Here is a 27,808-nt window from a genome sequence, read left to right as displayed (position 1 = left end):
GATTAAACCTGATCAAGGGAATCAGAGAATAACAACAAAGTTGGGAATAGACCCTCTTCATTTTTGTCAATAGAGCCGGAAACCCTTCCCTAAATAGGGTAGTCCATTCCCCCCTGGAGTAACTGGTTGCAAGGTTGAAACCTAAATACTGCATTGAGTCCACCCTTTCCAAAGGTTGTTCACCCGCTCTCCAAATGCAAGTCTTGGGACGCTTCATAGTTGTGAAGATAACAACTTTAGCTTTTTTCCCAGTAATCTGCAAATTGTTTTGGACCGCATAGTGAAAAAAGAGGGTCAATTTTCAGAGAAGGCCAATTGGGGTTTTGTCAAATAAGATAATATCATCGGCAAAAGCGAGCCAGTCCAATACTAGACTGCCCAACTTTACCTGGTTGGTGGTACCCGCCTTCCATAGAGCTGCGTTGTCCGAAACATACAGGTTGAGGAGGGTCAGGCCACCACACAGCTCTGTCTAAGGCCTACATAAGTGGAAACAGGGGCGGAGATGACCCTGTCCCCCGTCACTCGTCAACCTGACCCTCAATGAAGAATCCCTATGTAGCAGTGCCAGGATCTATACAATTTTTAACGGGACCTTCCATTTTATATGCTTGCTCCAGAGAAGTTCTCTGCTGACCGTGTCGAAGGCGCAGAACATATGGATAGACGCCATGTAGACATTACCTATCACCCATGTTTTTACTGTTGCAGAGAGGTGGGAGATAATTGTACCATTAAGGGTGGTCCCCATACCCTTGCGGAAACCCACCTGGTACTTAGACAGAAGGTTTTGTTTCTCACCCTGACAGGAAAGGTCTCTCAAGAGAAGGGAGGCAGATATTTTGCTGAAGATTGGAATGATTAAGAACTGTTTTCAAGTTGAGGTATTCTTGCCCTCCCCATAGATGGCCCTAAAAAGTTTCAATTGCAGGCCAATCCACTATTCCGGCCTATTCCGGCTCCTGGTTAAAGAGCAGTGGCGGGAAACCATTATGGCCCGGGGCCGCAGATGATATTGCCCTTCCAATGGCCCATCTAACATCATCCTCGTCCCAGGGACAAACCCCCCAAATCCCTGGTACCCAGATCCAGGACAGAGCAATACCACTCACCAGTGGGTCGAGCAAATTTAGACTGTAGGTAAGCGACCCAGACATGCTCTGCTATGTCGCACCCCCTGCCAACCTCTGGGTTCTTGGAAAAATGCCTAATTGTGGTCCAGAAATCTGCATGATTATTGCCAGACAAGGATTTAATTACTGCCTGATTTGCAGCAAGGTGAGCCTGCCTTTTGCCGTATAGTAACACAGAGTTGTAAGTTGCTACGATTCGCTTCTTCGCAGCCTGATATTTTGATAGCAACATCTGAATAATCGTAAGGCCACGCAATGCTTTCCTTTTTCGTTTTTTTGGTTCCATGTGTTAATATCACTGCAAAAATATTGCAATACAAAAACATAGCCATATTTTTGCTGCGATATGAGCCATGGACCCTGCACAATACCTGCATAATTTTTAATTTTTAAATGTGCGGGGGACACCCCTGCAACCCGCGCTCCCACAAATGATCCCCCCCAAAAATATCGCCTATGGCGAGGCAGAAGACCATATGTACGGCGATATTTTTTGGTGGGGATAATATGTAGGGATACCGTTTTGTTGCTAGAGCAATAGTGATGTCATATTTGTGAGTGTCCTGTCCCAAAATCGGGCCTGCCCTTCGCTGCCATAAGGACCAGGCAGGATTGTACTGCAGTGTCAAAAGTTTCTACCCCTCCTGAATCAATCTTGCAGGCTTCATCATTTTTCGCCTGAGCGTAAAGTTTAAGAAAAGTCCTGCACCTGGACAAATTCCACTTGTCAGGCTTACTCTAGCTGGAAGAATGAGAGCAGTAGATAACTTGAGGGAAGTTCAGCTTGCACCAGTGCAGCCCACAGCACCCTTTTTCTTTTTGGAGGCAACCTTCACTGTGTTTCATGGTGGATGGTTCTGTGGGAGTGAAGATTGCATTGCTGGAGTACAAGGTGAAATGCTTGAGGGAAACGTTAATTTTTTGCTGCCCACCTGCTGGCCACCAAAGAAATATGGTGAGTCCTGAAACTTATTATTTTTTTGCAAACAAAGCACTAGTTATCTGAGTAATATTTTTGAGCGTTCCTAATATATAATTATCATTATTGGACTAAAAAGAAATATTTTTGCGGGTTCCTGATATATAATTATCATTATTGGACTGAAAAGAGTTGACCTTGAGACTTAAATCAGTTGTTTTACTGGATGGGCAGCACTGGTTCCCCTGAGATGGCAGGGCTCTCCCAGTAGAAGGCCTGCTGTAGGCCCCATCTTGAGTGATGCGGCACCCCACCAATGGCTTTGGGCTGCGTGGTGGCGTGGGCGGGGCTGCCGTCTTCCCGCTTCCTTTTCAGGAAGTGCTGCTGTGCCTCTGCCTGTGCGTGAGATATGCAGGGAGCCTGCCTGCTCGCGGAGACATGTCACTCACTGCTGCCGCCTGTGCCCACGTCTTCGCCCTGCTCCTGCTGCTCAAGCCCTCTCTCCTGGTGTGTGGTGAGTGTCCCGGGAATTCTGCACGGGTTAGCCGGCTTACTAACGCATGCAAGCCTGCTGCTTCCCCGAAACAAGCCGCGCAGCGTGTGGACAGCAGCACTGACGCTCCCCCCGAACCCCTGGTCTGTGTTGGAAATGTGGCGCTGTGTCTGTGAGTGCAAGGCGTGGGTGGGACTGGGAATAAAGCGAGCAGCAGGCAGGGAGAGCCTTCATTTCGTTCCAAGCTCAGTGGCGAAGGAAGCATATGGTTGGGACTCCGTCCAGGGGCATTTGCTGTGCTCTAGACCCTCTAGGTTTTTTCAGTGCTGTCCTCGAATTTATATTGTAGCATGGCACGTTATGTTAGGTTAACAAAGTGCCGTGTAGATGTTGGTGTGCATGCGAACTGCAAAGAGGATTGCAAAAGCTGGTAAGCTTGGTGCAAGGAATAGATGCAAGGACACACATACTGCTTATAAATCAAGGGGTGAATAGCAGATTTGGTTAAGGCGGTTTCATTACTTTTAGTTTATGGCTGCATTGATCTTTCATAGAGGCGGCTCAGAACGCAAAGACATAGATCCCATGAGGATGTCTTTTGGGTGGGTATGGGCAGATAGTGGCCATAAGGACTAGCATGGCCCTTGGTGGTAAATAACCAAACATCACCCACACGCCGGGTGTCCTCCCTCACAGCATCTCTCGCCTATATTCATTTCCAATGGCAACAATGTTGGCTGATTAGGAAGCACTTGTAGTGCTACCTACTAGACAAAACTAAATAAGGGAGCAGAGGAGGGGTAGGAACAAAGCGAGAGGAAGGTTAAATGCACATAACATATTCATACGTGCAAAACAGCGAATGAGGGGTAAGGATGGTGTTTGTGATAGTTTGCATGCTTGTAACGTGATTGTAGAAAGATAAAAGCATAGTGCTGATCAGAAGGTGGGCAAACAATGCTTCTGTGAAAAGGCATATATCTGTCAGGGCAGTTTATAGTACTTACCAGGAACTAGTCAATAAGCAGCTTGTGATCTGCCCCAGTATAATCTTGAAGCACAGAGGCCTGGTTGTCCGTTATGTGTTACTGTAACCTGAAAGATGCCAATGTCAGAAGTGACAGATCACAGCGTGGACTGTTTGCAAGGCGAATGAGGTGCCATACTTGCATGGCCATATACTGAGGGATGTATGAAGTGAGAGGAAATAGTGTAATGTATAGTATCTTTTTCATATGCGTATCATTTTGTAAGGATGTCTGTGCATTGAGTGTTCCCTCCTATTTTAAAATGTTGGGCGATTTGTCCCCCTATCCATTTCTTTTTTATGCGAAGCAGGATGGCCCTCAGGCACCAATGGATTGACAGCTGTCGCAGCCAGTTTATCTTCCCATCCAAATACTGAGTTTGTCTGAAGGAACATATATGGTTACAAACACGTTAACGTTACCTTCGGATGAGTGCTGTGAAATGTGCACACCAAGCCAAGTGTGCCTAATTATTCAAGCTTACAACCTTTTGATCATTTACCTCTTTGTTAACTATAGAGCTCTTCGACCATTCTTATGGTCACTTTGTGATTTTTATGCACAGCTTCAAGTAACCCTTGCTGGTTCCTTTTCTCTGTTCTTTATCTAAAGATTACAATATGAACAGACTGTCCATATTGGTACGATAATCTTCTTTCACAAACTAATTTATTTGGTGATTTCTAGGTTTTGATAATATGATTTGACGAGAGAGACGAGTGTAACCTTCTTGTGACTACACTATACACTGCAAGAGATAAATAGAAATTAACATTGTACAATTTTAAAACTAAGCAGTTTACAATGCTTGTAAAATTAAATATGGTCCTTATTTTGTGGCTTCTTATTATGCTGAGAATACACTCCATCGTCTCTTAAAATAGCCTTCTTTCATGGAAGGTGTTGTACTGTGATTAAGATCAATTTTCTGCTTTATCTGTGGACAACAAGGCAGTATTTAATTGGGTGTGCCTGTGAAATAGACAAATAAAACATGCTGTTGTAGAGACTGCAATTGTCCCTAGTCTGTCAACTCCCACCCTCCTTTGATGGTAAGAACATCCCATTCTCTATATAAGTAGGAATTTATTCCCAAGAGAGAAAAATTATGCGACTCTAGAACTGGAGGCCTTAGCCGTTAAGTGGGCCAATGCCTACCTCAAATACTATCTGACAGGTAGGAAATTCAAGCGTATCACAGACCATGCACCATTAACATGGATGCGCCACCGCAAACACCAATGCAAGAGTAATGAAATATAAAACAATTTTATAAAGCGCAAGGAACCATGGCCAGTAAGACATCTGGGCATTGAACACCCGCAAAGAAAAGTTGACCAGAAGAAAAGAAACATGCTAAAATAGAAATGTCTTCAGTGCCCTACGAAAAGTCAGATGGTCTGGGATCTTTCTCAGGAATGTAGGGAGGGAGATCCACAGGGTAGGGGCTAGCACCGAAAAAAATCAACCACCAGCTCGAGCTTTGCAGAAAGCTGGGGACTTCCAACGAATTTGCCGAAGTTGACCGCAAAGTCAGAGATAATGAGTCAGTTTAGATTGAAAAAAGGAAGGCCCAGTGAAAAAGCACGTTGAGTGATAGAGTACCTTGAATTTAATCTGGCTTTTAACAGGGAATCATTGGAGTTTGGCCCGCAACATTGAGACAGAGGACCGGCTTAGGCCATTAAGCGGCAGGCGTGCTTCAAAATTTTTTCATTATCTGAAGCAGATTAACCAGGAAATCAGGTTGGCCCAAGTAGATGCTGTTGCAGTAATCCAACGTGCCCATAATTGAAGCAGTGACTACATTTGTGCAGAGCTGTGAGGGCACAAACTGAAACACTTTTCTCAAAAGTCTTATTTTCAGAAAACCTGAAGTACAGACTGCAGCAATCTGCCCCTCTCTAGAACTGGAGGGGAGGAGCTTAACCCCCAAGCTCTAAACAGAGGGGCTGGGAGTAGGGCATGGTCCCAGCGATTCCGGACAAAAATCAGATTGCCAGAAAGTGAGTATTCAGTGGACCAGCAATCGTAATCTCTGTTTTGTTGCCATTGAACTTCAAACAATTTTCAGACATCAAGCGTCCAATGTTGGCTAAACAGGATTTCAGTTTGGAAGGGGGTGGCATACCGGAGCATTCAGTCTAAACACTTGTGAGTGTCTTCGGCGTATGCATAAACATACACACCGTATGATGCAATCAAATCCGCAAGAGAGTGAAGATATAGATTAAAAAGTGGAGGGGATAGGGCTGATCCATCCTTGCGGAACGCCACAAAAGATTGTTGTAGAGGGTGAACTAAAACCTGAAGGGGACACAAGTTTGCGTACGGTCCCGCAGGAACAACGTAAATGCAAACCATGCCAAGACTGGGCCGGCCATATCCGCTTGTTCCAGGCACTGTAAAAGAATTATGTGGTCGATGGTATCAAACGGAGAGGTCAAGGAGAATAAGAAATCCCACCTCCCTGTGGTCCTGGAGCATCGTCCAGGATTGAGATCGTCACAGAGTGAGCCCCCATGAGCAGCCTGCAACCTACTTTAAAAAGGGTGCAGCTGGCCATTATCCTCCAGAAACCTTGTGAGCTGGGGTGTAATAACCACTTCCATCAGCTTCATCGTGGCTGGAAGGAGGGAAATGGGGCAGTAACTTACTGATGATGGGGGATCCAATGTCGGCTTCTTCAGTAGTGGCGTAACGATTACATGTTTCAAGACAGCTGGTCCCAAAAGACTGGTGGAGTGCTGCAGTAAATGGTCAATCATATCAGCCAGAAGAGACTGAAGCAGATGCAATGGGATAGGGTTGGAAGCAGAAGATGATTTGAGTTTACACAATGCTACCATCCAAAATGGGTCCAAAATAAGAAAAGGTCCTGCGGCTAAGAAGGATTTGAGTGGCTGGATCTACTATGTCCAGTCCAGTTGCCATAATCGGTCTTTTAATCTTCTCATGCGTTGGTTCATGGATCTACAGACCTATTGTTTTACAGTGGAGCACAGGAGAGGGAAGGAACAGGAAAATGTGGACTTCCTCTCCTGTTTTCCACTAGGTGCTGAGAGAACCTGCAGCATTAGAGGAAGGGTATGTGGTGAATCCAGTGGAGTCATCACGGGTTCCCTGGCAGTGACCTCCTCCCATGTGTCCTGGGGACGGCAGCCGTTACATGAATCTGACCCTGGGGGCGGTTTTATGAGGGAGGATCACATGGGAGAAGACAACTATTGGAGATATGTGTTGATTCCATTGGTCAAAACTCTGTAACTCCCCTCCCCTTCCCATGAGTTAGACCCTCTGGTGCCAGAGTTCTTAATGGCCTATTGTCATTCTAGTCGTGTCCTCACTTTTGGACCAAGCACCCACAATTCACATATCGCCTTCTGTTTCTAATATGCCTGTTTATGAAAACCTAAAGAAAAGCCAGTAACAGCAAAAGGTCCAATGACATCCATGAACTCCACCTCCCATAATTACTCAGGTACTGAGACGACGAGGAGGATGAGGCAGTTTGTAAAAAGTGACAGATGCTTGAAGTACAACATAGAGGCTATTTGTTTTTTTCAAGCCTTCCTTGCATGGTTCATATAGATGGAAACCCCACTGTCAAGTTGAGAGAAGTATGGGAGAAGACAGTGAACTCCAGGGCTCACAAACACGAGGCACACAGGGCAGGTTACCGGGACAGAAGGGAAGACTGTGCATATGAGTGGGAAATCTGGTTGAGACGCTTGCGGCAGCAGCGTTCGCCAGTCCCAGCCGAGAAGGAAAGCTAGCGGGTGATAGCAGAGCTGCACAGAATGCTGACGAGGCCTCCCCTGGCTCCAGAGTGTAAAGTTGACAAAGCAGCCATTCCGCAGAGGCGCGAGCAGAGTCGGAGATGCAGAAAGGAACCAGTGATTCTGCCCAAAGCAGCTGGGGACCCTGGGGCTTTCCAACAAGCAAGCAGCACGTGTTTTGGAAGATACAAGATTTCTAATGCTGAAAATAGTAGAAGGTTGTTTGAAGGCAGTCAAGGCAAATTACAAATTCAAAACCCAATAAGAATGTTTGAATCCAGACAAGACGCAGTACAAAAACAAACCCCAATCCAGTACAATATGGGGGAGAGGTTTGAACAAGTATCAACATAGGCAAACATACCAAGCACCTCATTGTATAAGCCATTGTGGTATAACCAAGGAACTATGAAAAGATTAAGAGAAGTCCTGGCAGGCGAGTACAACAGGCAGCTGAAACGAGAGTATACCAGGTAATTGTCAGAAATTCTACAGAAAGACTATTATAGACTTCAATTTCCGAAACAAGAAAGTCCAGAAAACACACAAATGAACTATTGGCTAAAGAAACAATTTCTGCCAACTTTTTCAAGAATCCAGGTGAAGGGGACCACCCTCTGGATCCACCTTAGAGAACATTTTTGTTGGAGTCATTATTACACTTTTGGGGGACAAAAAGAAATAATGGCTATACTGCGCAATGCGCACAACCATCCATAGCGTCCACTAAAAACACTCCACCTAGCATGCATTGCCATCAAAAAGGAAATGAGGAAACAGTTTTAAGCAAGATATATAGGCAATATGTTCCATGTCACTACACCAGACAACAAATTCTGTAGTATGAACAAAACGGGGCTCACTTGACCGCAACAGATAAAACATCTGATTGGTTCTGGTAGAAATTAGAGTTGCCACTGGTTAAATGAATCCTAGGTAAAACCATGGGGTTGTTACTGAGGCAGATATGAGACATTCTGTGATCACGCATCAATGTGCATATTTCTTTGTGGACATTACCCTGAGCTTTGTGAATCTTGCGATCTATCCACGATTTGCTGTTAGCACTACATGTAAAAACAACGTTGTATGATGTAAATCAGTGACATAAACACTCGTAGACAACTGGAATTTAATGCCGAAAGGTGTGTTGCCTTGTATTCTAAGGAGTACAATGCCTGTTGCTGTACACAAAGGCTATTGCACATCAACTCCGAGATCTGTGACCTTATGAAGTAACTCTGTCTTTGGCTTTAATCCTCTGATTTGTCATAGAACTCCTCAGTGGCTTGCAATAAACATACGGTAGCGGTACTCATCTCATATATTCGCTCCAGCTTGGGACCTTGTCCAGCTCTGCAGTGAAGTAGATTTAAGATAAGATTTGTCTGAATGACTGAGGAATAACTGGCTCGTTATACACAAAGTGGGTTTGCATTACAGGCGGTTGGCAGCTTGGCATAGGAGAAAGCTGGAAAAGATGTTGTGCAATAACTTAAGTGTGCAGCTGATTCGGAGACAAATGCAGCAATCCTGTTCTGTTGTCATGCGTTAAAAAATTATGTGTGGCAAATTTAGAGACATTTGATGTGCCATAATATGATTTCCAGCTAAAGATTAGGGTTGAAGGTGGTTGTAACAGTTTTAGAGCAGTTTAAGGGACTGGCATATAAGCCAACAAGCCCCATTCCATTCCGAAGGCATTTGCCAGTTCTAGTCTTTCCTTTTGTTTTTTCTATGAGATGGATTCCCTTTTTATGGGTTGTGACAACTAAGTGTGTCAACAAAGAACTCTATACCAAAGAAAGGTTCCCAGTGGGTTAATTTTTCATACTAAAACAGTTCCTGAGACTAGTGTACATCAGCATCTGAGGCTTCCCCGAGCCCTATGTCATTCCCTTTTCCCACTCACAAAACTCCCCTTTCTTGGTGTCAAACTTAGCCTCTAGGGTTTATACTGCTCCACACTTATTTATTGACTTCTTGTACAGTCTGTTTGGCTCTGATGGTGTCTTAGACCACCCGGGCTGGCTGGATACCTGGCACCACCACCCATAGCGCCGTAACCCGTTTGTACAGGGGTTGGATGTCACTCTTAGGCATTGCTTAGCCTCTGGGATTATCAGGCCTGCCTCCCTCACCACTTCAGGCTAAGTAGAGCCATCACCTCCATCTCCTATTCCACAGCTTCCGGAGTTCCCACATGGCACAGTGCCTCTCTTGCTTGCTCTCTTCTCCTTTCCTCTACAGTGAGATGGCATGCTGCAACCTACACCTTGCTCTCTGAACTTCTAACTCCTAAATCTCTTTGCCAGCCCACTCCCCTTTTATCTCAGCTGTGGATTGGACCAGGACTATTTAGGGGTGTGTGTTGCGCAAATGTATTTATGGATTAAATGCTGTGTGACTATAGCTCTCCCAGGTGTTTTGAATTTACTAGTAGACCAGTCTGTGGCTCCACTAGGTGATATTGCTTTATTCAGGTCTGTCATATTACATTATGTGACAAATCCTGTGAATGTGTCTCTTCTCCCCAAGGGGGAGCCACCCCCTTTGGAACTTGGGAGGTGAGCCTGCTAACCTTAACACAAGTGGCAGAGATGCGGGTGTCTGCACTGCAAAGGCACTTCAGATGGGACATGAGGATTAAGGTGCAGTGGCAGAGATGCGGGTGTCTGCACTGCAATAGCACTGGAGATGAGACATACGGATTAAGGAGCAGTGGAAGAGTTGTGGGTTTCTGCACTGCAATAACACTGGAGATGTGACATACGGATTAAGGTGCAGTGGCAGAGATGAGGATGTCTATACTGCAATAGCACTAGAGGACGGACAGAAGATGTGGGTGTCTGTACTGAAATAGGAGGTGAGCCTGCTAACCTTATCACCCTCTAGGAGAACGGGTAAGCGCTAAATCACGGGGGGTGACTCCTCCTTGGTGTTCAGAGTTCTCAGAAAGGGATTTTATCAATAATTCCTCCTGTAAAAAATCCCATGTGTTTGTTGGCTGTAATGGGATTGAGCACTATGATTGTGCTTGTGACCTTTAGAAGTGGCTGGCATAGTTTCTGACTCTTATGCTCAACACCTGTTAAGAGAAACTCAATCAATGGAACATTTCATCTCATTGCCGCTGGAGTTATTGTAGCATGGTAACATCTGCTGCTACACTGGTGTGGAATCTACAGGGATTCTAGAAGGAGGAGGTGGAGAGTGGGGACTAGGAAGACCGTTGGAGAGACTGAAGCATCACTCTTCAGAGACTCCCTTCCTATTCCCTTTTTATATACTTATGAATATTATATGTAATAATAAATATAATTAATATACATTTCTCATAAGTATCCCTGGTGCATGCTGGCGCCATCACCAGTGAACTTCCAAGATGAGTATCCGATGGTTATGACTGATGTGCCAAGTAGACCATGGATGAAAGTTAGGATTGATATAATGGGTCCGATATGGAGTGAAGGAAGTCAAATGTTTTGTGTGGTAATGATTGATATTTTAACAAGGTGGGCAGAAGTGAAAATGATGTCAAGTATCACAACTAAAAATATGATTAATTTCATGGAAGAGGTGTGTGTGGTCGGGAAGGATATCCTGGAGTTATCCTATCAGATAATGGTCCCCAATTTGTCTCGAGAGAGATGGAAGATTATTTAAAAGAAAAATCGATTAAGCATGTAACTAGTGCGGTGTATCACCCACAGACTAATGGTGTAGTAGAAAGATACAACAGGATTCTCAAAGAAGCAGTCAGAAATGTCATTATATCACACAGGTTCACTCCGCACAGTTCTACAGGTATATCACCATTTGAATTGAGCAGAGGTAGAAAAGCTACTACCAAGTTATGTCCTGGATGGATGGGTGAAGTGATAAATATGGGAGTAGTAACCAGTAATGCTGTAGATATGATTAGACAGAGACAAAATAGGAATAACGCATGGCATGACAAGAAAAGATTTAGGTGTGATGAGACACTGAAAGTAGGTTGGTTTGTGAGGATGAAGCTCCGGAAGCTTTGAGAGTGAAAGGCATCAAGTGGTCTGATCCAATCCAAGTTATTGAAGTGTTTAAACATGCTGTAAGAACAAGTGATGGAAGGGTATGGAACAATGGAAGAATCATGGGAGTGAATAGTAAAGCTAATGGTGAGAGTATGAATAAAATTGATGTTGGTGAAAGTAGAGAGAACCCGAAAGTTGTTTCCTTACCAGGAAATTCCATATATGTACCAACTGTGATGAAAACGTCGGTATCAAGGTTTGGGAGAAAGTATCAAAGACCGAAGTATTTAACAGACTATGGAGAGTGGGGACTAGGAAGACCGTTGGAGAGACTGAAACATCATTCTTCAGAGACTCCCTTCCTATTCCCTTTAATATACTTATGAATATGATATGTAATAATAAATATACTTATTATACATTTCTCATAAGTATCCCTGGTGCATGCTTCAGTTATAAAGGTAAGGAAGGAACAACATCAGAGGAAGCCCCAAGCGAGCCACGAGAGGGAACATATTCTTGGAGGGCAGAGCTAAGCAGCAGACTGCCGCGGAAGGTGCCAGGTGCAGGAATGCTGCTGATGGCAGATTGGTCTGGATGGTAAAGCACTGCCCAACAGAGAAGTAGTGAACTGAAGCAGATGAGCCTGAGAACTCACAGCCAAAGAAGAATAGGGTACTGTGAGAAACCTGAGGGTATTCTCCCAAGCGAACCTCGAGGAGCCCTTATTCAGGTGGCCAAAGGAAGCTTGACCTGCTCAGATCCCGGCCCTGAGGGTGAAAGGGAATCACCTGGATGGAGGGACCCGGGTTATGGTCTGGTGATTGCCCCAGGTGAGATGCAGTATTACAACAGAAAAAGGAATGAGGAAGACAAGGTCCCCAAAGCTTTTATGGGCTGTATCAACTCGACCTTCATCCCATATGTTCTGTTCACAATCCCGGTCATTCTCGTCCATTTCGCAAACCTTCCCCATCATATCTTGTACGACAATGCCTTTTCTCCATCCTATCCCGTAGAACACTCCACCTCCCTCCATTTCCACTCTGAACACTTCCTCACATTGTGATAGACAACAGACTAATGCACCTGTTTGCCTGACCCATGTGTTGGGACATGGCAGATAAAGTCAGGCAATTGACTCAAATCAAACACACCTGATGGCCCTTCCTTTTCACCACAGGGATAAAAGGTGGAGCAAGAGAGCACAGGACGAGCAAGGCGAGCATGGCCGACAGCACGGCGAGACGGCTAAGCAGGTGCAGCAGTTCAAGCGAAGGAGAAAGGCGGCTGGATTCGAGAGGGTGGCGAGGAAAGAAGTGACCTTGCCCTTTTTGTCCCAGACCCACAGAACCTTCTTGGAAGCGAACCTAAGACCGCGAACAATAGCACAAGTGTCCTGCAGCAGATGTCAATGGTACACGGGGCAAGCCTATGCCGATTAAGTAGGAGCGAGGGAAGCTCATGCCCCCGTGGTAACGGCCTTGACTCCAGAGAAGCCAAGTGGCTCATCACAGCCGGTGAGTGAGGGGAGAACCTATAAGAACCGGGCTGTGTTGAGGGAGAATTGTAAAAGTGGCAAGTTGAACCAAGATTAATGAACTGACATAGATGATCTATGAAAGAACTGTAAAGAAAGTTAAGGGGAGACCAGATGATGAGGGAAACCAGCACCACGCGGTGCTAACTGAAGAAACTCTGGTCGAGCCCCATATGAGAGAAACTACAGATAACAGAAGGCCATAAGCGGGCCATAAGTGTGCCAGTGAAATTGGTCAAAGTGATCATACAGAGGTCAAGCAAAATCCCAGTAAAATCGAAAAACCTTGATCTACAAGCAGTGTGAGAGAAAGGGAAGTGAATCCCACATTGAGAGTAAACATTGAGAAACAAAGGGAACTGAATCCCGCTAAAGTCAAGAGGGGTCCGAGCCCGAACGAGGGAGATCTAGGGGTGAAGCTATCACCCGAAGTTGATTGATAAAGGAACTGCAATATATTTTGGGATATGATACACAAAGGGTCAACGCTCAGAAAAGGGGGACCCAGGGGTGAAGCTATCACCCTATGTGAAACTGTGATAAACAATTGAGAAGGGCTAGGGGTGAGCCCATCACTCAGCGAACATTGGAAACCAATGTTTCATTTGTTAAACAGAACATTTGTTTTGTTATTTGAGCATGTCAGGCCCTTGAAGGCAAGAGACTTTCAAGTGAAACGAGACTTGGCCATCGACGACCCTGATAGTGGAAAGCTCGAGAATTAAAAGCTGAACTGTCATCTCGTGCTAGAAAAACTCGAGAGTGTGTCCGGAGAACTACCATTGGAACTGTTGTTTTGTGCTGGAGAAGCATGAGACTGTGCTTTGCTCCAAGCTCCCATCTTACACCATGTCCAAAACGTGGGGAAGTGAGACCCAGGTTACTGCATCCTGGCCTATTATTTAAGACTACTTCTTTCTTTTGTTGAGAACTATCCCTCATCCTTTGTATTAATTGTGAGGTTTGGCAATAGGTTTCTTACTGTAAACCTTTTTGTTTTGACACAACACTTATACTGCCTTATTTTTCATTTGATGGTTGACGCTTGCGCCCATCTTAGATTTAGGTTTAGATTAGGTGTTTTTCCAACCTGCATACAGCATTCATTGTTCAATAAACACCCTGGAACTGTGATCACTTGTGTCTGTCTTGCTTGTTATTAATAAAAATTACGCTCTTGTATAGATAGTGTCTTACTTGTTGCCACCATGAGTTTCTAACGGTACAGACTGAGAAAATGAACCATGGTTCAGTGTGTGTCAAAGCAACTGCCTTCTCCGAGAAACGCCACCATGATGCAGAACGTATGCAGCTGTTCCCGGAAGCAGGGAGTAGGCCGGAAGTGCCGGCAGTACCCTACAGTGGGTTGACCAACCTAAGAACCCTTAAGCCAACTGACTTGAAGTGAGGGATACAAAGCCCTACAGTGGAGTGAGGAAAAAGGACCCTTGGTAGGATGAGAAGTCAAACAACCCGCAAGACTGGGTAAGAGAGTAAGGGACACATGAATCCAAGCCTGTGTGAAAGAATCCTTACTACAGTCATGGACTCACTATCTCCGTGTTAACGTCTGACTGCTATTCACGAAAACTAGAAAGCCACGAAAGACATTATTGTCTGAACTTTAAACTATCCAGCCAGGCGCAAGGCCTGTAAGACGTTAGATTGACAATTGCAAGGTTCAAAATTGAGGGGAGCTGGGAGCTGTTTAGCTCCTGCTTGTAGCCTAGAAGAGCCTGGTTAGCTTGATGTCAACAGCTACCAGGAGTAACTTTTGGCTGCCCAGACTAATGGATGCTGAACAAACGCACTGATATGAATTTAACTTGTTTATTTGTAACAAACTATTAACAAACCTTTGGACACATTTATGCGACATTTAAATCCTGATGGATCATAAATTAAGGGACACAATAATGCGTTTGCATCTTATGTTGAAGTTAGATTTGTCGAACACTATGTACTATTGTATTTCTCATTTATTTGGGACTTAAAACCAACTCCTGATAATCCAGCATTAACCAGTGACCAGGAGCTAGCACTGGAGAACCAGGAGCTATGTACAGCGCTTTGGATTAAGGTGCTATGTATGTACTTTTTGTATTTATTTGCCGCTATACATAGCTCCTGGTTCTCCAGTGCTAGCTCCTGGTCACTGCTTAATGCTGGATACTCGGGAGCTGGTTTTTGCTCCTGCTCATCTAATATCCATTTTGGTCCCTGCAATTGGGAGGGGCACAGTAGCCAACCACAACTTCACCCATTACGGAAAGAACATTATTGAAGACCTGTTCTGCTCAACTTTGTTATACTTTCTGTGTTAGTGTTAGAATCAGCATTTAGATTTGGCTTTTGGAACAGAGCACTGCATAATGTTTGTAGGACATACGGATGAGCACTGGTTATTCTTCTGTCCTTTTAGATAGAGCCTGGATCCTTGTTAGAACTAGGGTTAGAATAGATGGCCGCCTTACGTTCGATAAAACCACTGTGTTTTAGGGCCAGGCGATATATCGAGTTTTGGAGATATATTGATATATTTTTTAATTGATATAGGATGAGACTACCATCAACATCGAGATATATACATTATTACATATACTACAATTTCTTGTATTTACATTTTGATATTTACAGTTTCTTTTTAAGTTTTTTTTTACTTATACAAAAAATAGGCCAATCATGATACCATCTTGCATACTTTCAACAGTAACCAAACATTAACATAACATAAAAATCTTGCCCCAAACCGTTACCCCCGTCCCGGATCCCTCCTTCCATGTCGCCTGTAGTACCAGCCCATGACCTGTATTAACTTTCTTCCACTATTGTTCATGTCACTCTGGATAGCTATGATATGTATAGTGTTTATGGGAGTGTGTCCGCTCCAATTGCAACTGTGGTTGGCGGAGCGTACAGACCCTGTATCGGGGCATCCCATGCCACAACATCCTCACTAGCTGCTGATAGGCTAAAGTGTGTCTCCCCTCTCCAAGCTACCGTCTCTGCCTGTGCCCACTTCTTTAGGTTGTGCCACAAGTCCTCTACATAAGGGCCCCCCAGGGCTTTCCTTGCCATGGCAATTCTGCGTTTGGCCCGAATGTACGCCAAGTCTTTCATCCTAAGAACGTGCTTCCCACGTTTGGGACGCGAGAAGCAGCCTAGTAGACAAGCCCCAGGGGAGCGCACGTCTAATACCAACCCTCCCCTGTGCATCCTGGTCACTATCTCTTGCCAATATCTCCTCAAAGTGGGACATGCCCAGAACATGTGTAACATGCCAGCTTCCTCAGAATTGCATCTAGGGCAGTGTTGTGATCCTGCACCGGGAAAACGTGAAATTTGCAACGGGGTCATATATCCCCTGTGTGTCACAAAAAGCTGTATCAGCTGCAGTCTAGCGTTCCGGAACACCCTCCTATGATATTCAAGAATCTCCCTCCAGTGTGCATCTGAAAAGGGTGCCCGAGGTCTTCCTCCCACTTGTGCCGTACCGCTAATACTGTGAGGGACCCTCCAGTTAAAAGAATGTCGTATATCCTATGTCCTCCCTCAGAGATGGCATACAGGGTGTCTACGATTGAGTGCTTTTCCATTAATTCACCAGATGCGGCTCATCTGTCCCTGATCTCACTCTTTATAGTGCAGTGTAAGAGGTATTGACCTCGGTGCAGGCCTTTGCGTTCGGCTAACTCGCTAAAAGGTATAAAGGAGGTGTCATGCAGCAGATCGCCTATCGTGGCGACGCCATTGTCTTCCAATCTTGCACGTATCCTCAAACGCATCTGTGTGTTGGACGATACCACTGAAACTAGGGGGATATGCACTGAGAATGGGTCCGTAAGTCTGATCTGTGTGAGTACTCTGTCCCACATGTGCACTCCTAAAGACACCAAGTGTGAGCAGTGGTGGGCACATGTTCTCTTATTCCATAATAGTTCCCTCAGATAAAAGCGCGGTTCTGTGATGAGTAGCATCTGTGTGTCTGGGTTATGGTCATCCGCAGGTCAGTCAGCCACAAATTGCAGTTGCCTCGCTATATAGCACAATTCAAAATGTGGGACCCTAATTCCCCCTTCTTCATGAGGTCTGTGTAAAGAGGACAGGGCTATCCTGCCCCTACCATTGTGCCATAGAAACTTGCTAAACAAATCTAGTGTTTTGAAGAAGGTTTTGGGTATATAGTACGGGATATTTACAAAATCATGCAATAACCTAGGTAAGCCAATCATTTTTAGCAGCGCGGTTTTGCCCATCAACGAGAGGGCCAGTTTATTCCAGAACCATATGGAATTTCTGATACCTTCTAGGGGGTTCAGAGCGTTGTTAACATTCTCCGGGTCATGATATATGTTGCCCCCCCCAGGTATCTGGAGGTGCTGACACTCCATTGTAGTGCCAGGACTGGGAGCATAAGTAACCCTCTCTTAGATAAGCCTGCTATTGGGACAGGTATGATCTGTCTAGGCTAATCATAATCCCTGAAGGTTTTGCAAACTGCGCCAGGGCTTCAATAAGCAACTCCAGATTGTCTTCCGAGGTTTTTAATGTATAGCAAGGTGTCATCAGCGTATATTGATATCGGGTGCCTCACGTCATCTAGGACTATGCTTGCAGCCAGATATTCCGTCCTCAAGTTCTGTGCTGTTGGTTCCATGGTCAGAATATAAAGCAATGGGGACAGCCGGCAACCTTGCCTGGTACCTTTCTCCAACTCACATGAGTCCGAGATGCGTCTGTCTGTTTTGACTCTAGACACAGGCCGGGTGTATACCAGCCGTACCCATCTTATGTATGCCTGCCCAAAGCCAAACTTGGGCAGCGTTGCGTACAGCCATTCCCATCGCACTGAGTAGAACACCTTCACTGTGTCGAGCATTGCTATTACACGGGGGGTCTCCCAGGAGGCAGTGCTATCTATAAAATGGTGCAACTGCCTCTCTGCACAGATTCCAAGCCACATTTCTACCTGGCACGTATCTGGTTTGTTCGGGATGTATAATCGTGTGGATCAGTATTTTCAGCCTATTCGCTAATGTGGTGGTCATTTTCTTTATTATCCTAATTAAGCTTAGACAATGGTCTATATGAGCCACACTCCATTGGTGGTTTGTGAGGCTTGAGAAGAGGGACGAAAAGTGATTCTCTCAAACAAGGAGGGAGAACTCCCACTTCATGTCGGTGAATACGTTCAGGAGCTAAGGGGCTAGTTCTTCCATGTATTCTTTATAAAACTCACCGGACAAGCCATCCAAGCCTGGGGTTTTGCCTGTCGGCATGATCTGATCGTGCCCTGCATCTCGTCCAATGTGATGGGTGCTTCCAAGCTGTCAATTGCCTCTTTGCTAAGCCGAGGGCGGTTTATCTCATATATCTCTTGTTGTATATGTGGGTGTGAAACCTGGGGACCCTCCTGGTATAGGGAGTGATAGAATTCCTTAAAGACTGCATTAAATTCCTGTTGAGTGTAGATCAAATACGGGATCAGCCAAGGGAGCTTGCCTCAGGCGCTCCTCAGAGCACCATGGCAAGCCACGCCCCCCCATGATATTTACACAGATGTTTGTATTCTCAAACAGGAAGAGGAACCCTGAATTTGCACTTTAGTTTGAACAATGTCTTCTAAATACAGGTGTTTGTGACCTCTCGCACATGTAGTTGGCTGCTTACAACTGCGCATTTAACCCACATACACAACATTGAGATATACATCATATATTTCCACCCAAAAATATCGAGAAATGACTTTTGGTCCATTATCGCCCAGCTCTATTGAACCATTACCTCTTGTCCGCCTCCTGAGTCTGACTTGCCACAATTCATTCTACAGGTGGTCGCAGTTACTATGTGTGGATTGGTGTTCATTTGCCCTACAGCTGTGTTGGAGCAGTCTGTGTCGGTTTGAATATTCTCAAACATATACCTCGCTATGAACCCTGCCTGCATTGCTGTGCTCATAGATGTTTGCTGTTGTTGCTATGCTAACTGTGTGGTCCTGCTCCCGATGTGGTTCCCAGGAGATGACTAGTTTGCATGCCACTAAGGAGTTCTAGGGACAACAGGGCCAGTTAGAAGTACAAGGCTAGGGATGGGTTGGGGAGCCTGAAGGATTGACTATATCATTTAATCACTGAGGGGGTGGCAGACCCAGGCATCAGGGCAAACCCAGTCCCATTATCTAGCCTCAAGCATGGGACTTAGACACAAAATCCAGGACTACATGTCCCTGAATGGAAAGGCGGGAGGGGGCATTAGACAAGCACCACCAGAATGGAATGTGGCACTCAAAAGCTTTTGTTTTAAAACTTTTATTTACTAAGGATCTTGGGTTGGTGGAATGCCTGACTGGCCCGACTCTAAAGTGATGGTTCCCTTAACAGATGTTTCTAGTGGCCGTTGTTGTCTAATAGTCCAAAATAAAAGTCTGTCTGTGTCTAAACCTATGCTTGCCCTCATGCTGTACAAAAAGGTGATAGGAAGTCTTTTTAAATTAAAATGGTGGTTCAACATAAAAGGCAAAAACCAGAGTTGGTTTCAGGTGGTTTTCTCACCAGGTTCAATTTGGTCACTGTCACAAAGATTATCCCTCAATAGGCCTCTAAGAGTTCTCTTCCCCCCACCCCCCCAAGCTCAGGCCTCTTCTAGCTTTCAACACAAAATACAATCTCAGGTTCCTCGATCGGCCTCTTAGGGATCCCTTCCCCAAGCTCAGGCCTCTTACAGCTTTCAAAACACCATATAACACAGTTCCTCTTTGGCTTCACAGGGTGCCTTTCCTCAAGCTCCAGCCATATCCTGTGATTTTGAGTCCACATGTGCCCATTTTTAAGCTTCTTCCCACTCTCTCATCCTCACCCGGTCTATGCTCCAAACCATACAGCAACCTTTCCCCAGCTCCCTGAACCCCAACCCCCCTCTCCTCTACTGCCCCCCCTACCCCTCCCTTTCCCTACCCTTCTTTTTGCCCTTTACACCTACATGGCCTGAGTTTCCTTGAACCCCCTCCCCCCCAGGTGACCCTACGGGGCAATAGGCCTTGTACAACCCCCGGGCACTCCCCTCTCCAGGATATTTCCATACCCTGGTTGAGTTCCAAGATGCCCCATATTCCTCCCTCCGTCCTGGCTTACTCCTCTTTAGTTCAGCGCATTTACTAGTCCATCCTCCCTTCCCCCATCCTCATTAGACCATCATTAACATGTAGATGTACCATGTACTCGTTCCCTTCAGAGTCCCTTATTTAAAAAAAAAAATGTTCTATTTGATTTAGTTGATAAACAACTTTACAAAAACATATACAAATTCAATTAATTTGCTTACTACAACAGTAATAATGTCGAATGGTAATAATACGCTATTGTCTAAAACTATCTCAATTCACAATTTTTACAATAGTTCATAATATCTCAAGTAGCAAAACATAAAAACACAAAGTAATAAACAGATAAAAAATACAATCCTGTAAAAATGAACATACCATGAACCAGACCACACATTGTCAAACAAACCAGAATAATTTATTCAAAAACAGATTTAGGGCCTCTAGACAAAGGTATCAGCACTATCTTTGTTTCAGTTAGCATAAAGATTAGATGGTAGAATTAATTCCAGTTTTGTCAAATATTGGATAATAGCTAGATTCAACAAAATATGTTGGGCAGTAAACATCTGAGCCCATATAGTTCGCTGGTTGACTATTCTAAAGTCTTCAAAATATTTCCTAAAACGTTTTCCTCTGAACATTTGGACCGCTTCACACTGTACCATAATATGTTTCAGCAGCATCAACCTTTTTGCAAAAACTGCAGTGGTTATTATTGATGGATGCATTAACAGCATCTTTTGATACAACCCACTTAGCTGTATCATCTCTAGTTGGTACTAGATTAAATCGAAATCGCATGATTTCTGTTCTGTAGTGTGGGTGTGTGAGTTTGGATGTATGATGGTATAGTGTTTAACTTTTTATCCCAAAAAAATCCAACCTGGAATGTTTTGTATTTAGAAGCATTTATTCTTGTTTTCACCCAGTCTGCATTAAAAAGTTTAGTGTTTGGTTTGTCTGGATTTTGCAAGAGTAGCTCATCAGTAATGCCACAGTTTAAAAAAAAATATATATATTTTTTTATTTTATTTTGAAGTCAAACAAACACACTACAACTGTTTCAATACATAGAAAGCATCATTAGACCAACACATTTTCATTAGAACTCCCCAACTCCCGCCCCCCCCCCCCTTGAACTAGAGCCGGTTCTCACATGTCATTTACAGGAGCATCATCGGGTAGCACAGTACTTAGGCAGTCATCATCCGGGTCCTCTGTTCCGTTGTTACCCTGATGAGGGTTTGCCATAGAGGCCACCAATTGCTGCCAAACCAGCAATAGCCCTACTTCCTCCTGACCCCCCCCCCCTCCCACCTAGTGACCGCTTTAAACCAGACTACAGATTCAGCTTCCGCCCACCTCAAGAGAGCCACCCACCATAGCTCCACCCTAGGTCTGTGGGCCGCCTTCCAGCCCATGGCAATCCTGCGCTTGGCCAAAACACAAGCCAGGTCCTTCATCTTGCTTATGTGTTTTGAATGTCGGGGTCTAGGAAAAAACCCAAGCATGCATGACCAGGCTGATTCCACATCCAGCATCACCCCCCCCCCCCACCAGCCAGTTTCGTCTTAACCTCGTCCCAAAATCTGTGCACTTCTGGGCAAGCTCAAAACATGTGTAGCAGTCCCGCATTCACCTCCCCACACCTGGGGCATTGCTGCGTAGCTGGTCCCCCAAACTTTGCAATCTTCCCGGGAGTCAAATAAGCCCTGTGGGTAACGTACAATTGAAGTTGTTGGAATCTCGCGTTCCGGGACACCTTTTTATGGTACCTCTGGGCCCATTCCCATTGCCCGTCTTTCATGGGTCCTCCCACCTCTTCTTCCCAATCTTGTCTCAATTGAAGCAACTCCTTCCCTGCCCTTACTCGCAGGAGCTCGTATATCCTCGATATTTCGTGCCCGCCCTCCGATACATCATACATAGTTTCCAGGGAGGCATCAGGGTCTTCCGCTAGCACTGTCTCGGGTCATCTTTCTATAGTCTTTGTGTAGCCTAGTGTAGGTATATTGGCCACCATGCACCCCCGTCTCTTCCTGCAACCTCTGAAAGTCCAATGCCTCCCCTTCCTGCCATATGTCCCCGAGGGTGGCCAGGCCTACCTGTTCCCAGATTCTACGGACCGATTCAAGTAGTTGAGAGTCACTCCCGCACAGCGCCGCCAAAGGGGCCTACTGGGAGTACGGCTCCGAATCCCCCCAATCTTCCATGTCCTGTGCCAGATCTCCCAGCCCAGCCTCAGTAGCCGCCCCCTGCTGCGGGGGCGCCGCGCTCGATCCCGGCTGGGGAGCGCAGGCCAGGTACGCTGGTTATGGTTGTCTGCGTGCGTGGGAAGGCCTTCTCTCGCTTTCCTTCTCTTGGACTCCTGATGCGGCGGAGATCGGACTTGTTTAGAAACATCGTCAGGAGTGAAAACGGGGAAAGGAGGAGGAGAGGGAGAAGTGGCCGGAGAGGGGCTGAGAGAGGGGCTGAGAGAGGGGCTGAGAGAGGGGCTGAGAGAGGGAGAGGGAGAGGGAGAGGGAGAGTTAGAGGAGAGGGAGGACAGAATTCCTTGAGTTTTAGTGATAAAGTGGGAAGCCTGTGCAATGCAGAGAGCCTGCGAGGGAACAGGACAGGTGGAGACTGCAGCAGGATTGGCCATCTTCTTGCAGATTTTGAATAGTTTGGCCATGTTGTTAGAGTCCGTAGAAATGTGGTCTTGGATGTAGGCTCTCCCTAGGCAGCCCATCCGAACCAGGCGCCTTGCAAGTGGGCAGATTCTGAATCACCACCTCCAGCTCATCCGAAGTGACAGGTGCGTCTAACTCCGCGCGTTCTAGGTCATCCACGGTGGGCAGCTCTATGTCCTCCAATGTGTCCAGTATGTCTTGACACATATCCTCCCCCGTGTCCTCATCCAAGTGTCTGTAAAACGTAAGGAACTCCTCATTTACGCCTTCCTGGGTGTTGCAAATGCAACCTCTTTCATCCTTATTCTCACTGATCACCGAGCAGGGGGGTCTCACTCTTATACAGCCAGGCCAGCAGTCTGCCCGGCTTGTCGCCCCCTGCGTGTATCCTCTCCGTATATTTCCTGTAATTGAGTCTGCATAGCCTATCCCAGAGTGCACTGCAGGACAACTGTAGCTCCTTTACTTTGGTTCAGTTATCATGAGCGGTGTCCTCACAACGTGTGAGATCCTCTAGCTCCCTTTCCGCTTCTTGGAATCCCTTGCAATACCCCCCTGTAGCCCCTTAGCTTTGTAAATGGCTACCCCACGCACCACCACCTTAAACGCTTCCCACAGTGTGCCCACAGAGCTTACGCTTCCCGTATTTATATCAAAGTATTCTTCGTTGGCATCCCTCAGACCCTCCCGGAACCCCTCGTCTTGCAGAGCCTCGGTCCTGAGTCTCCATGTAGGGATCCGTGGTCTTGGGGGCTGGTGTCTCCAGTCTACCACCAAGGGCGAGTGGTCAGATAGTACTCGGGCCTTGTATTCCGCTCCCTCTGTCTCTCACTATCTCGGCTGCTACAAACATGTAATCTAGCCTTGTGTGCAAATCATGTGGCGCTGCAAAGTGTGAATACTGCCTATTCGTGGGATGCAGCCTTCTCAACGCATCCTCTAGGCCTAGGTCTTTCAGTAAGGTACCCAGCGCTTTGGCCGCCGGTGCCGTTTTCCCTACCCTGTCCTTGGACCTATCCATTCTGGGATTCATGGTACAGTTAAGTTTCCCCCCCCCCACACTACTGTAGAGGGTCCTAAAGTAAGCCGCTGTGTCGTTATTGGGGGCGTACAAATTTATGATATGCACTTCCCTGTTTTCCAGGAGACCCGTTACACCACCATTCTACCCTCCGGGTCCACCGTAGAGTCAAGCACCCGAAACGGCACATGAGGCGCCACCCAAGTAATAACCCCTCTAGCGTACACCGAGTACGCCGCACCCACAACATTGCCCTTCCATTTTCTCCTGACCACCTCCAGCCTTTCCCTAGTAATGTGAGTCTCCTGCAGCAGGGCTATGTCTACACGCATCCTCTTTAAGTACAGCATCACTTTATTATGTTTCAGGTAGCTGTTGAGGCCCTGTACATTCCAGGTCACAATTCTGAAATTACCCAATGCCATCTGGTCGGACTATCCCCATCCCATCCCATCCCATCCCTTCCCATAATGCTCCCCGTGCTAGTTCGTTTTCTGGCTCTCTCCCATCTATTCACAAACAATACCCCTCCACCCTCCCTGCCAACCCCCAACAATAGCCCAGCTCCATCTCTGGATCTCAGGCCTACCCACGCCTGGACCGGTCTCGTATCCGAGGACAAGGACACCGCGGGGCGTCACCTATCTAACAGTGACCTAACTAAATGTACTACTATTGGGTTCAGAGGGTGCTTCCCAGGAGCTCCCAGTCATCTATTTAGGAGAAATGCATTCAACGGGACCCGCCGGCAGATACCATGACTTCCTCCCCACAAGCACAATATCGTACTATATTCCAGTCCCAATGTCATAACTATGGCCTCACAGGTGCCTCAGCAATGTGCTACTTATCTCCAGCCGCTTCTGTCTGGGCATCCGGTTCCTGAGGTCGACCCTGCATATCCAGCCACTCCATCGCTTCGGTCGGCGTCTCAAAGAAGAGGGATCTATTCTTATAAAACACCTTTAACCTAGCGCGGTAGAGCAACATGTAGCGATGGCCTGCTTCTCTGAGCCTCCTTTTCACCGATCCAAAGTTCATTCGACTCCGCTGTACAAGCAGCGTATAGTCCGGATACGCCGTTGTTTTCGCTAACCCCCTTTCTATCGTACCTCCTTTCCGGAATAATTCGAGAATCTTTTCGCGGTCACGATAGTTCAAGATCTTCGCGATCAACGGCCGCGGGCAGGCTCCTGGTGCTGGTCTCCTGGTCAGGGCCCTATGCGCCCTTTCCACCGCGAACCCTTGGATCAGCTCCCCGCCTGTAATCTCCTGCAAGAGCATGGTTTCAACGTATTCCGTGGGGTTCGGTCCTTCCATTCCTTCCGGAACACCCACTATTTTAATGTTGTTGTACCTGGCGCGCCCCTCTGCCTGCTCTGCTCTGTCCTCCAGATTGCCCACTCGTTGCACGAGGGCATGAAGCTCCTTAGCATGTGCATTGCACGCCTCCGTGGTCGGGGCCAACTCTTTCTCCAGTTCCCCAGTGCGCTCCGCGATCGATCGCACGTCCTGTCGCAACAGGTTCACCTCTTCTTGGACCGCTCCGATCTTAAGGTCTAGGCCCTCCTGCAGCTCTTTCATGGCCAGGCCCAACTTTGTTTCCCAAGCCACCTTCAAGCCGGCAATTGCTGCCAGCACCTCCTGGATAGTACCCGGTGGGTCCGTTGCCGCCGCAGGGGCCTCTTTGCTCTAGCCCCCTTCCGCGCCCGGGGGCGACCTGGCGTAGGCCTCCATCGTGGGCTGCTTGATCCGGGGTTGCACCACCTTAGAAGACATCCTGCCCAGCTGTGTCTCCGGCGCTGCGGAGCGCCTTGCGGGGCACTTATGTTCTTGCCACCAGCCAGAGACGCATGCGACGCGTCCCTCTAGTTGGGCTCGCCCCGCTCCGGCCAGCTCTGTCTTCCTCAGCTCCACGGACCATTTATGGCCCTTTGTCCACGAGCGGCCATCTTGGGTGCTGCCCTTCCACTGCGCGACCGCCACCTTCTTCGAAGTCCAGTTCTGTGGATATGCAGTCTCGCTGGTGGGGAGGGCACTCACCATGTGCCCCCCACTTTCATGCACCCTTGGATGCACCGTGGACTCGAAAGTCCGCCGAAAACCATCACTTCTTCCCAGGATCAAAATCGGATCATCGGGAGCTCCTCCAAGGAGCGTCCTCTCATGTAGCCATCAAGCCACGCCCCCTAATGCCATAGTTAAACATAATTTGCTGGCAAGTCTGTTGCCACTCGCTCCTAAGTTTCACATCGTTATCGACTAATGAGTCACCATTTATTGTGACCACTGTATTTGTATATTCATCAGCTCTTTTACATTTCGAATACAGCCTCAAGGAGTTCCAATCGACCATAGCTTTTGGTGAGGGTAATCCTAATTTATAACGTAAGATTGCCATGGGAAAACCTTTGGGCATTCTCAGTAATGTTTTCTAGTACATACCTTCGAGAATGGTCACTTTCGGCTGTTCTTTTTCATATTTACACTGTGCTCCACAAGTTATGGTGGGGACAACTTTTTGGCTGTAATATATAACAGCCGGTTTAATGGAATATTTCCTGTATTTTTTCTGAATGAATTTTGCCTAAGATGTAAGCATGTTAATTTTTCTTGAGAGGTCTGTGTGCTAAGGTAACTAATATTGAGTGTCATTCATGTTTATTCCTAAATATTTATATTGTTCTACCACTTCTAAGACCTTACCATTCATCTGCCAGCGTCTAAGAAGTTTCTTCCTATGTAATGAAGACTTCCCAATAATCATGATATTAGATTTCTTCTCATTAATCTGGAGTAGATTGTCTTTGGCATGAATTTTGACAGCAGATAATAGACTGAGGCCTATAGGGGTTAAATCAAGGATGACTAAGTCATCAGCGTATAGCATATATTTGACCGGGAATGATTTTAGTTTCGGCGGATTTGATTGTATATTTGCAAGGTGTTTCTTTATTCCAGAGATGTAAACATGAAATAAAATAGCTGCCGGTAGGCATACTTTTTTCAGCCCTATGTTAGTTTCCATGTCTCCTGTCAATAACCCAGAATGATTTAGTTTCACACTAATCGATGTTCCAGGGTAGAGTTGTTGTATAGCATATATTATATAGGGCAGGCATCCTGCTGTATGAAGCTTTGTCCATAGTAAAGGTCTAGATTCAGTGTCAAAAGCTTGGCGATAGTCAATATAGGCTATATAGAGAGGCCTATTCTTTTTGATGGCTTGCAAAATCAGGGTTTGCAGTATGTGCAAGTTCGGGGCGGTACCCACACCTACCACAAATCCTGCTTGGTTGGAGTCTAGCAAATTAGTTTCAACAAGTCATTTGTTTAATGCTTTCAGTAGATTTTAGCATAGATTTTACCAGCCACATCTAATATGGCCAGGGTCCGGTAATTAGTAGCATAAACGGTTACTTTTTTAAAATACTGATAATGTTATAGATTTTTTTTTCCATGATAATGGAAAAACTCCAGTTTTGTGAATCGTGGAGTAAATCTGACTGAGAATCTTGGCCCATTTTATAGGATGTTCTTTCAGTATTGCATTCGGTATGCCATCCGGGCCTGGGGCTCTAGATGGTCTCAGGTTACCAATTATATCAACAATCTCATCTATGGCTATATTAAAATGCTTGTCAAAATTATCAAACAATTGAATACAGCTGGAGGTAGAAGATTTCCTATTGAAGAGTTTATAGAAATAAGTTATTCAGCCTTCTTCACTGATTGCATTTATCATGCTCACTGTTGGTTCTGTTTTCGCCCCATCATTAAGGAGCGACCATATCTGAGCACTGGATTTTTAACTTAAATTTCTTAGCATTAATTCTCCATCTAATTGTACTTTTTTAGTACAATGTTGTTTCAAAAAGTTTAAATTTTTTGTCTTTTGTTGTTTGGAATGTTCAGAATATCAGTCGGGAACAATCGTAGTTCTTTGTCTCTTATCACCGGATCATAGGTGATTAACTTCTTCTGGTTATAATGTAGGTAGGTTTGATTATCTGATATAAATTTTAATAGCACTTCATTTTATGAGTTTAGGGGACATGTTATCTATTTATAGTCTGACCATTTGATTTGATTATGTACCTGATTGATT

At 45.9% G+C, this 27,808-nt stretch overlaps 1 protein-coding gene across 2 annotated transcripts in view; it reads left to right on the top strand.

The window, feature by feature from the left end:
- The first annotated feature begins 2,403 nt into the window (after nt 1-2,403).
- PRADC1 (protease associated domain containing 1) overlaps nt 2,404-27,808 on the top strand; it is a 186,413-nt gene continuing 161,008 nt past the window's right edge. The window contains exon 1 of one of the 2 annotated variants that reach the window (XM_069632309.1): nt 2,404-2,566. In XM_069632309.1, coding sequence (XP_069488410.1) covers nt 2,491-2,566 — 76 coding nt within the window. In that variant the 5' untranslated portion in view covers nt 2,404-2,490. The remainder of the gene's footprint in view (nt 2,567-27,808) is intronic. The other variant, XR_011282318.1, reaches the window with a different exon arrangement.

This window comes from Ambystoma mexicanum, chromosome 6q (genome assembly GCF_040938575.1).
Source record: "Ambystoma mexicanum isolate Mex_15411 chromosome 6q, UKY_AmexF1_1, whole genome shotgun sequence".
Lineage (NCBI taxonomy): Eukaryota > Metazoa > Chordata > Amphibia > Caudata > Ambystomatidae > Ambystoma > Ambystoma mexicanum.
The sequence above is the reverse complement of the archived record's forward strand: the minus strand, read 5'-3'. Positions and strand labels throughout refer to the sequence as shown.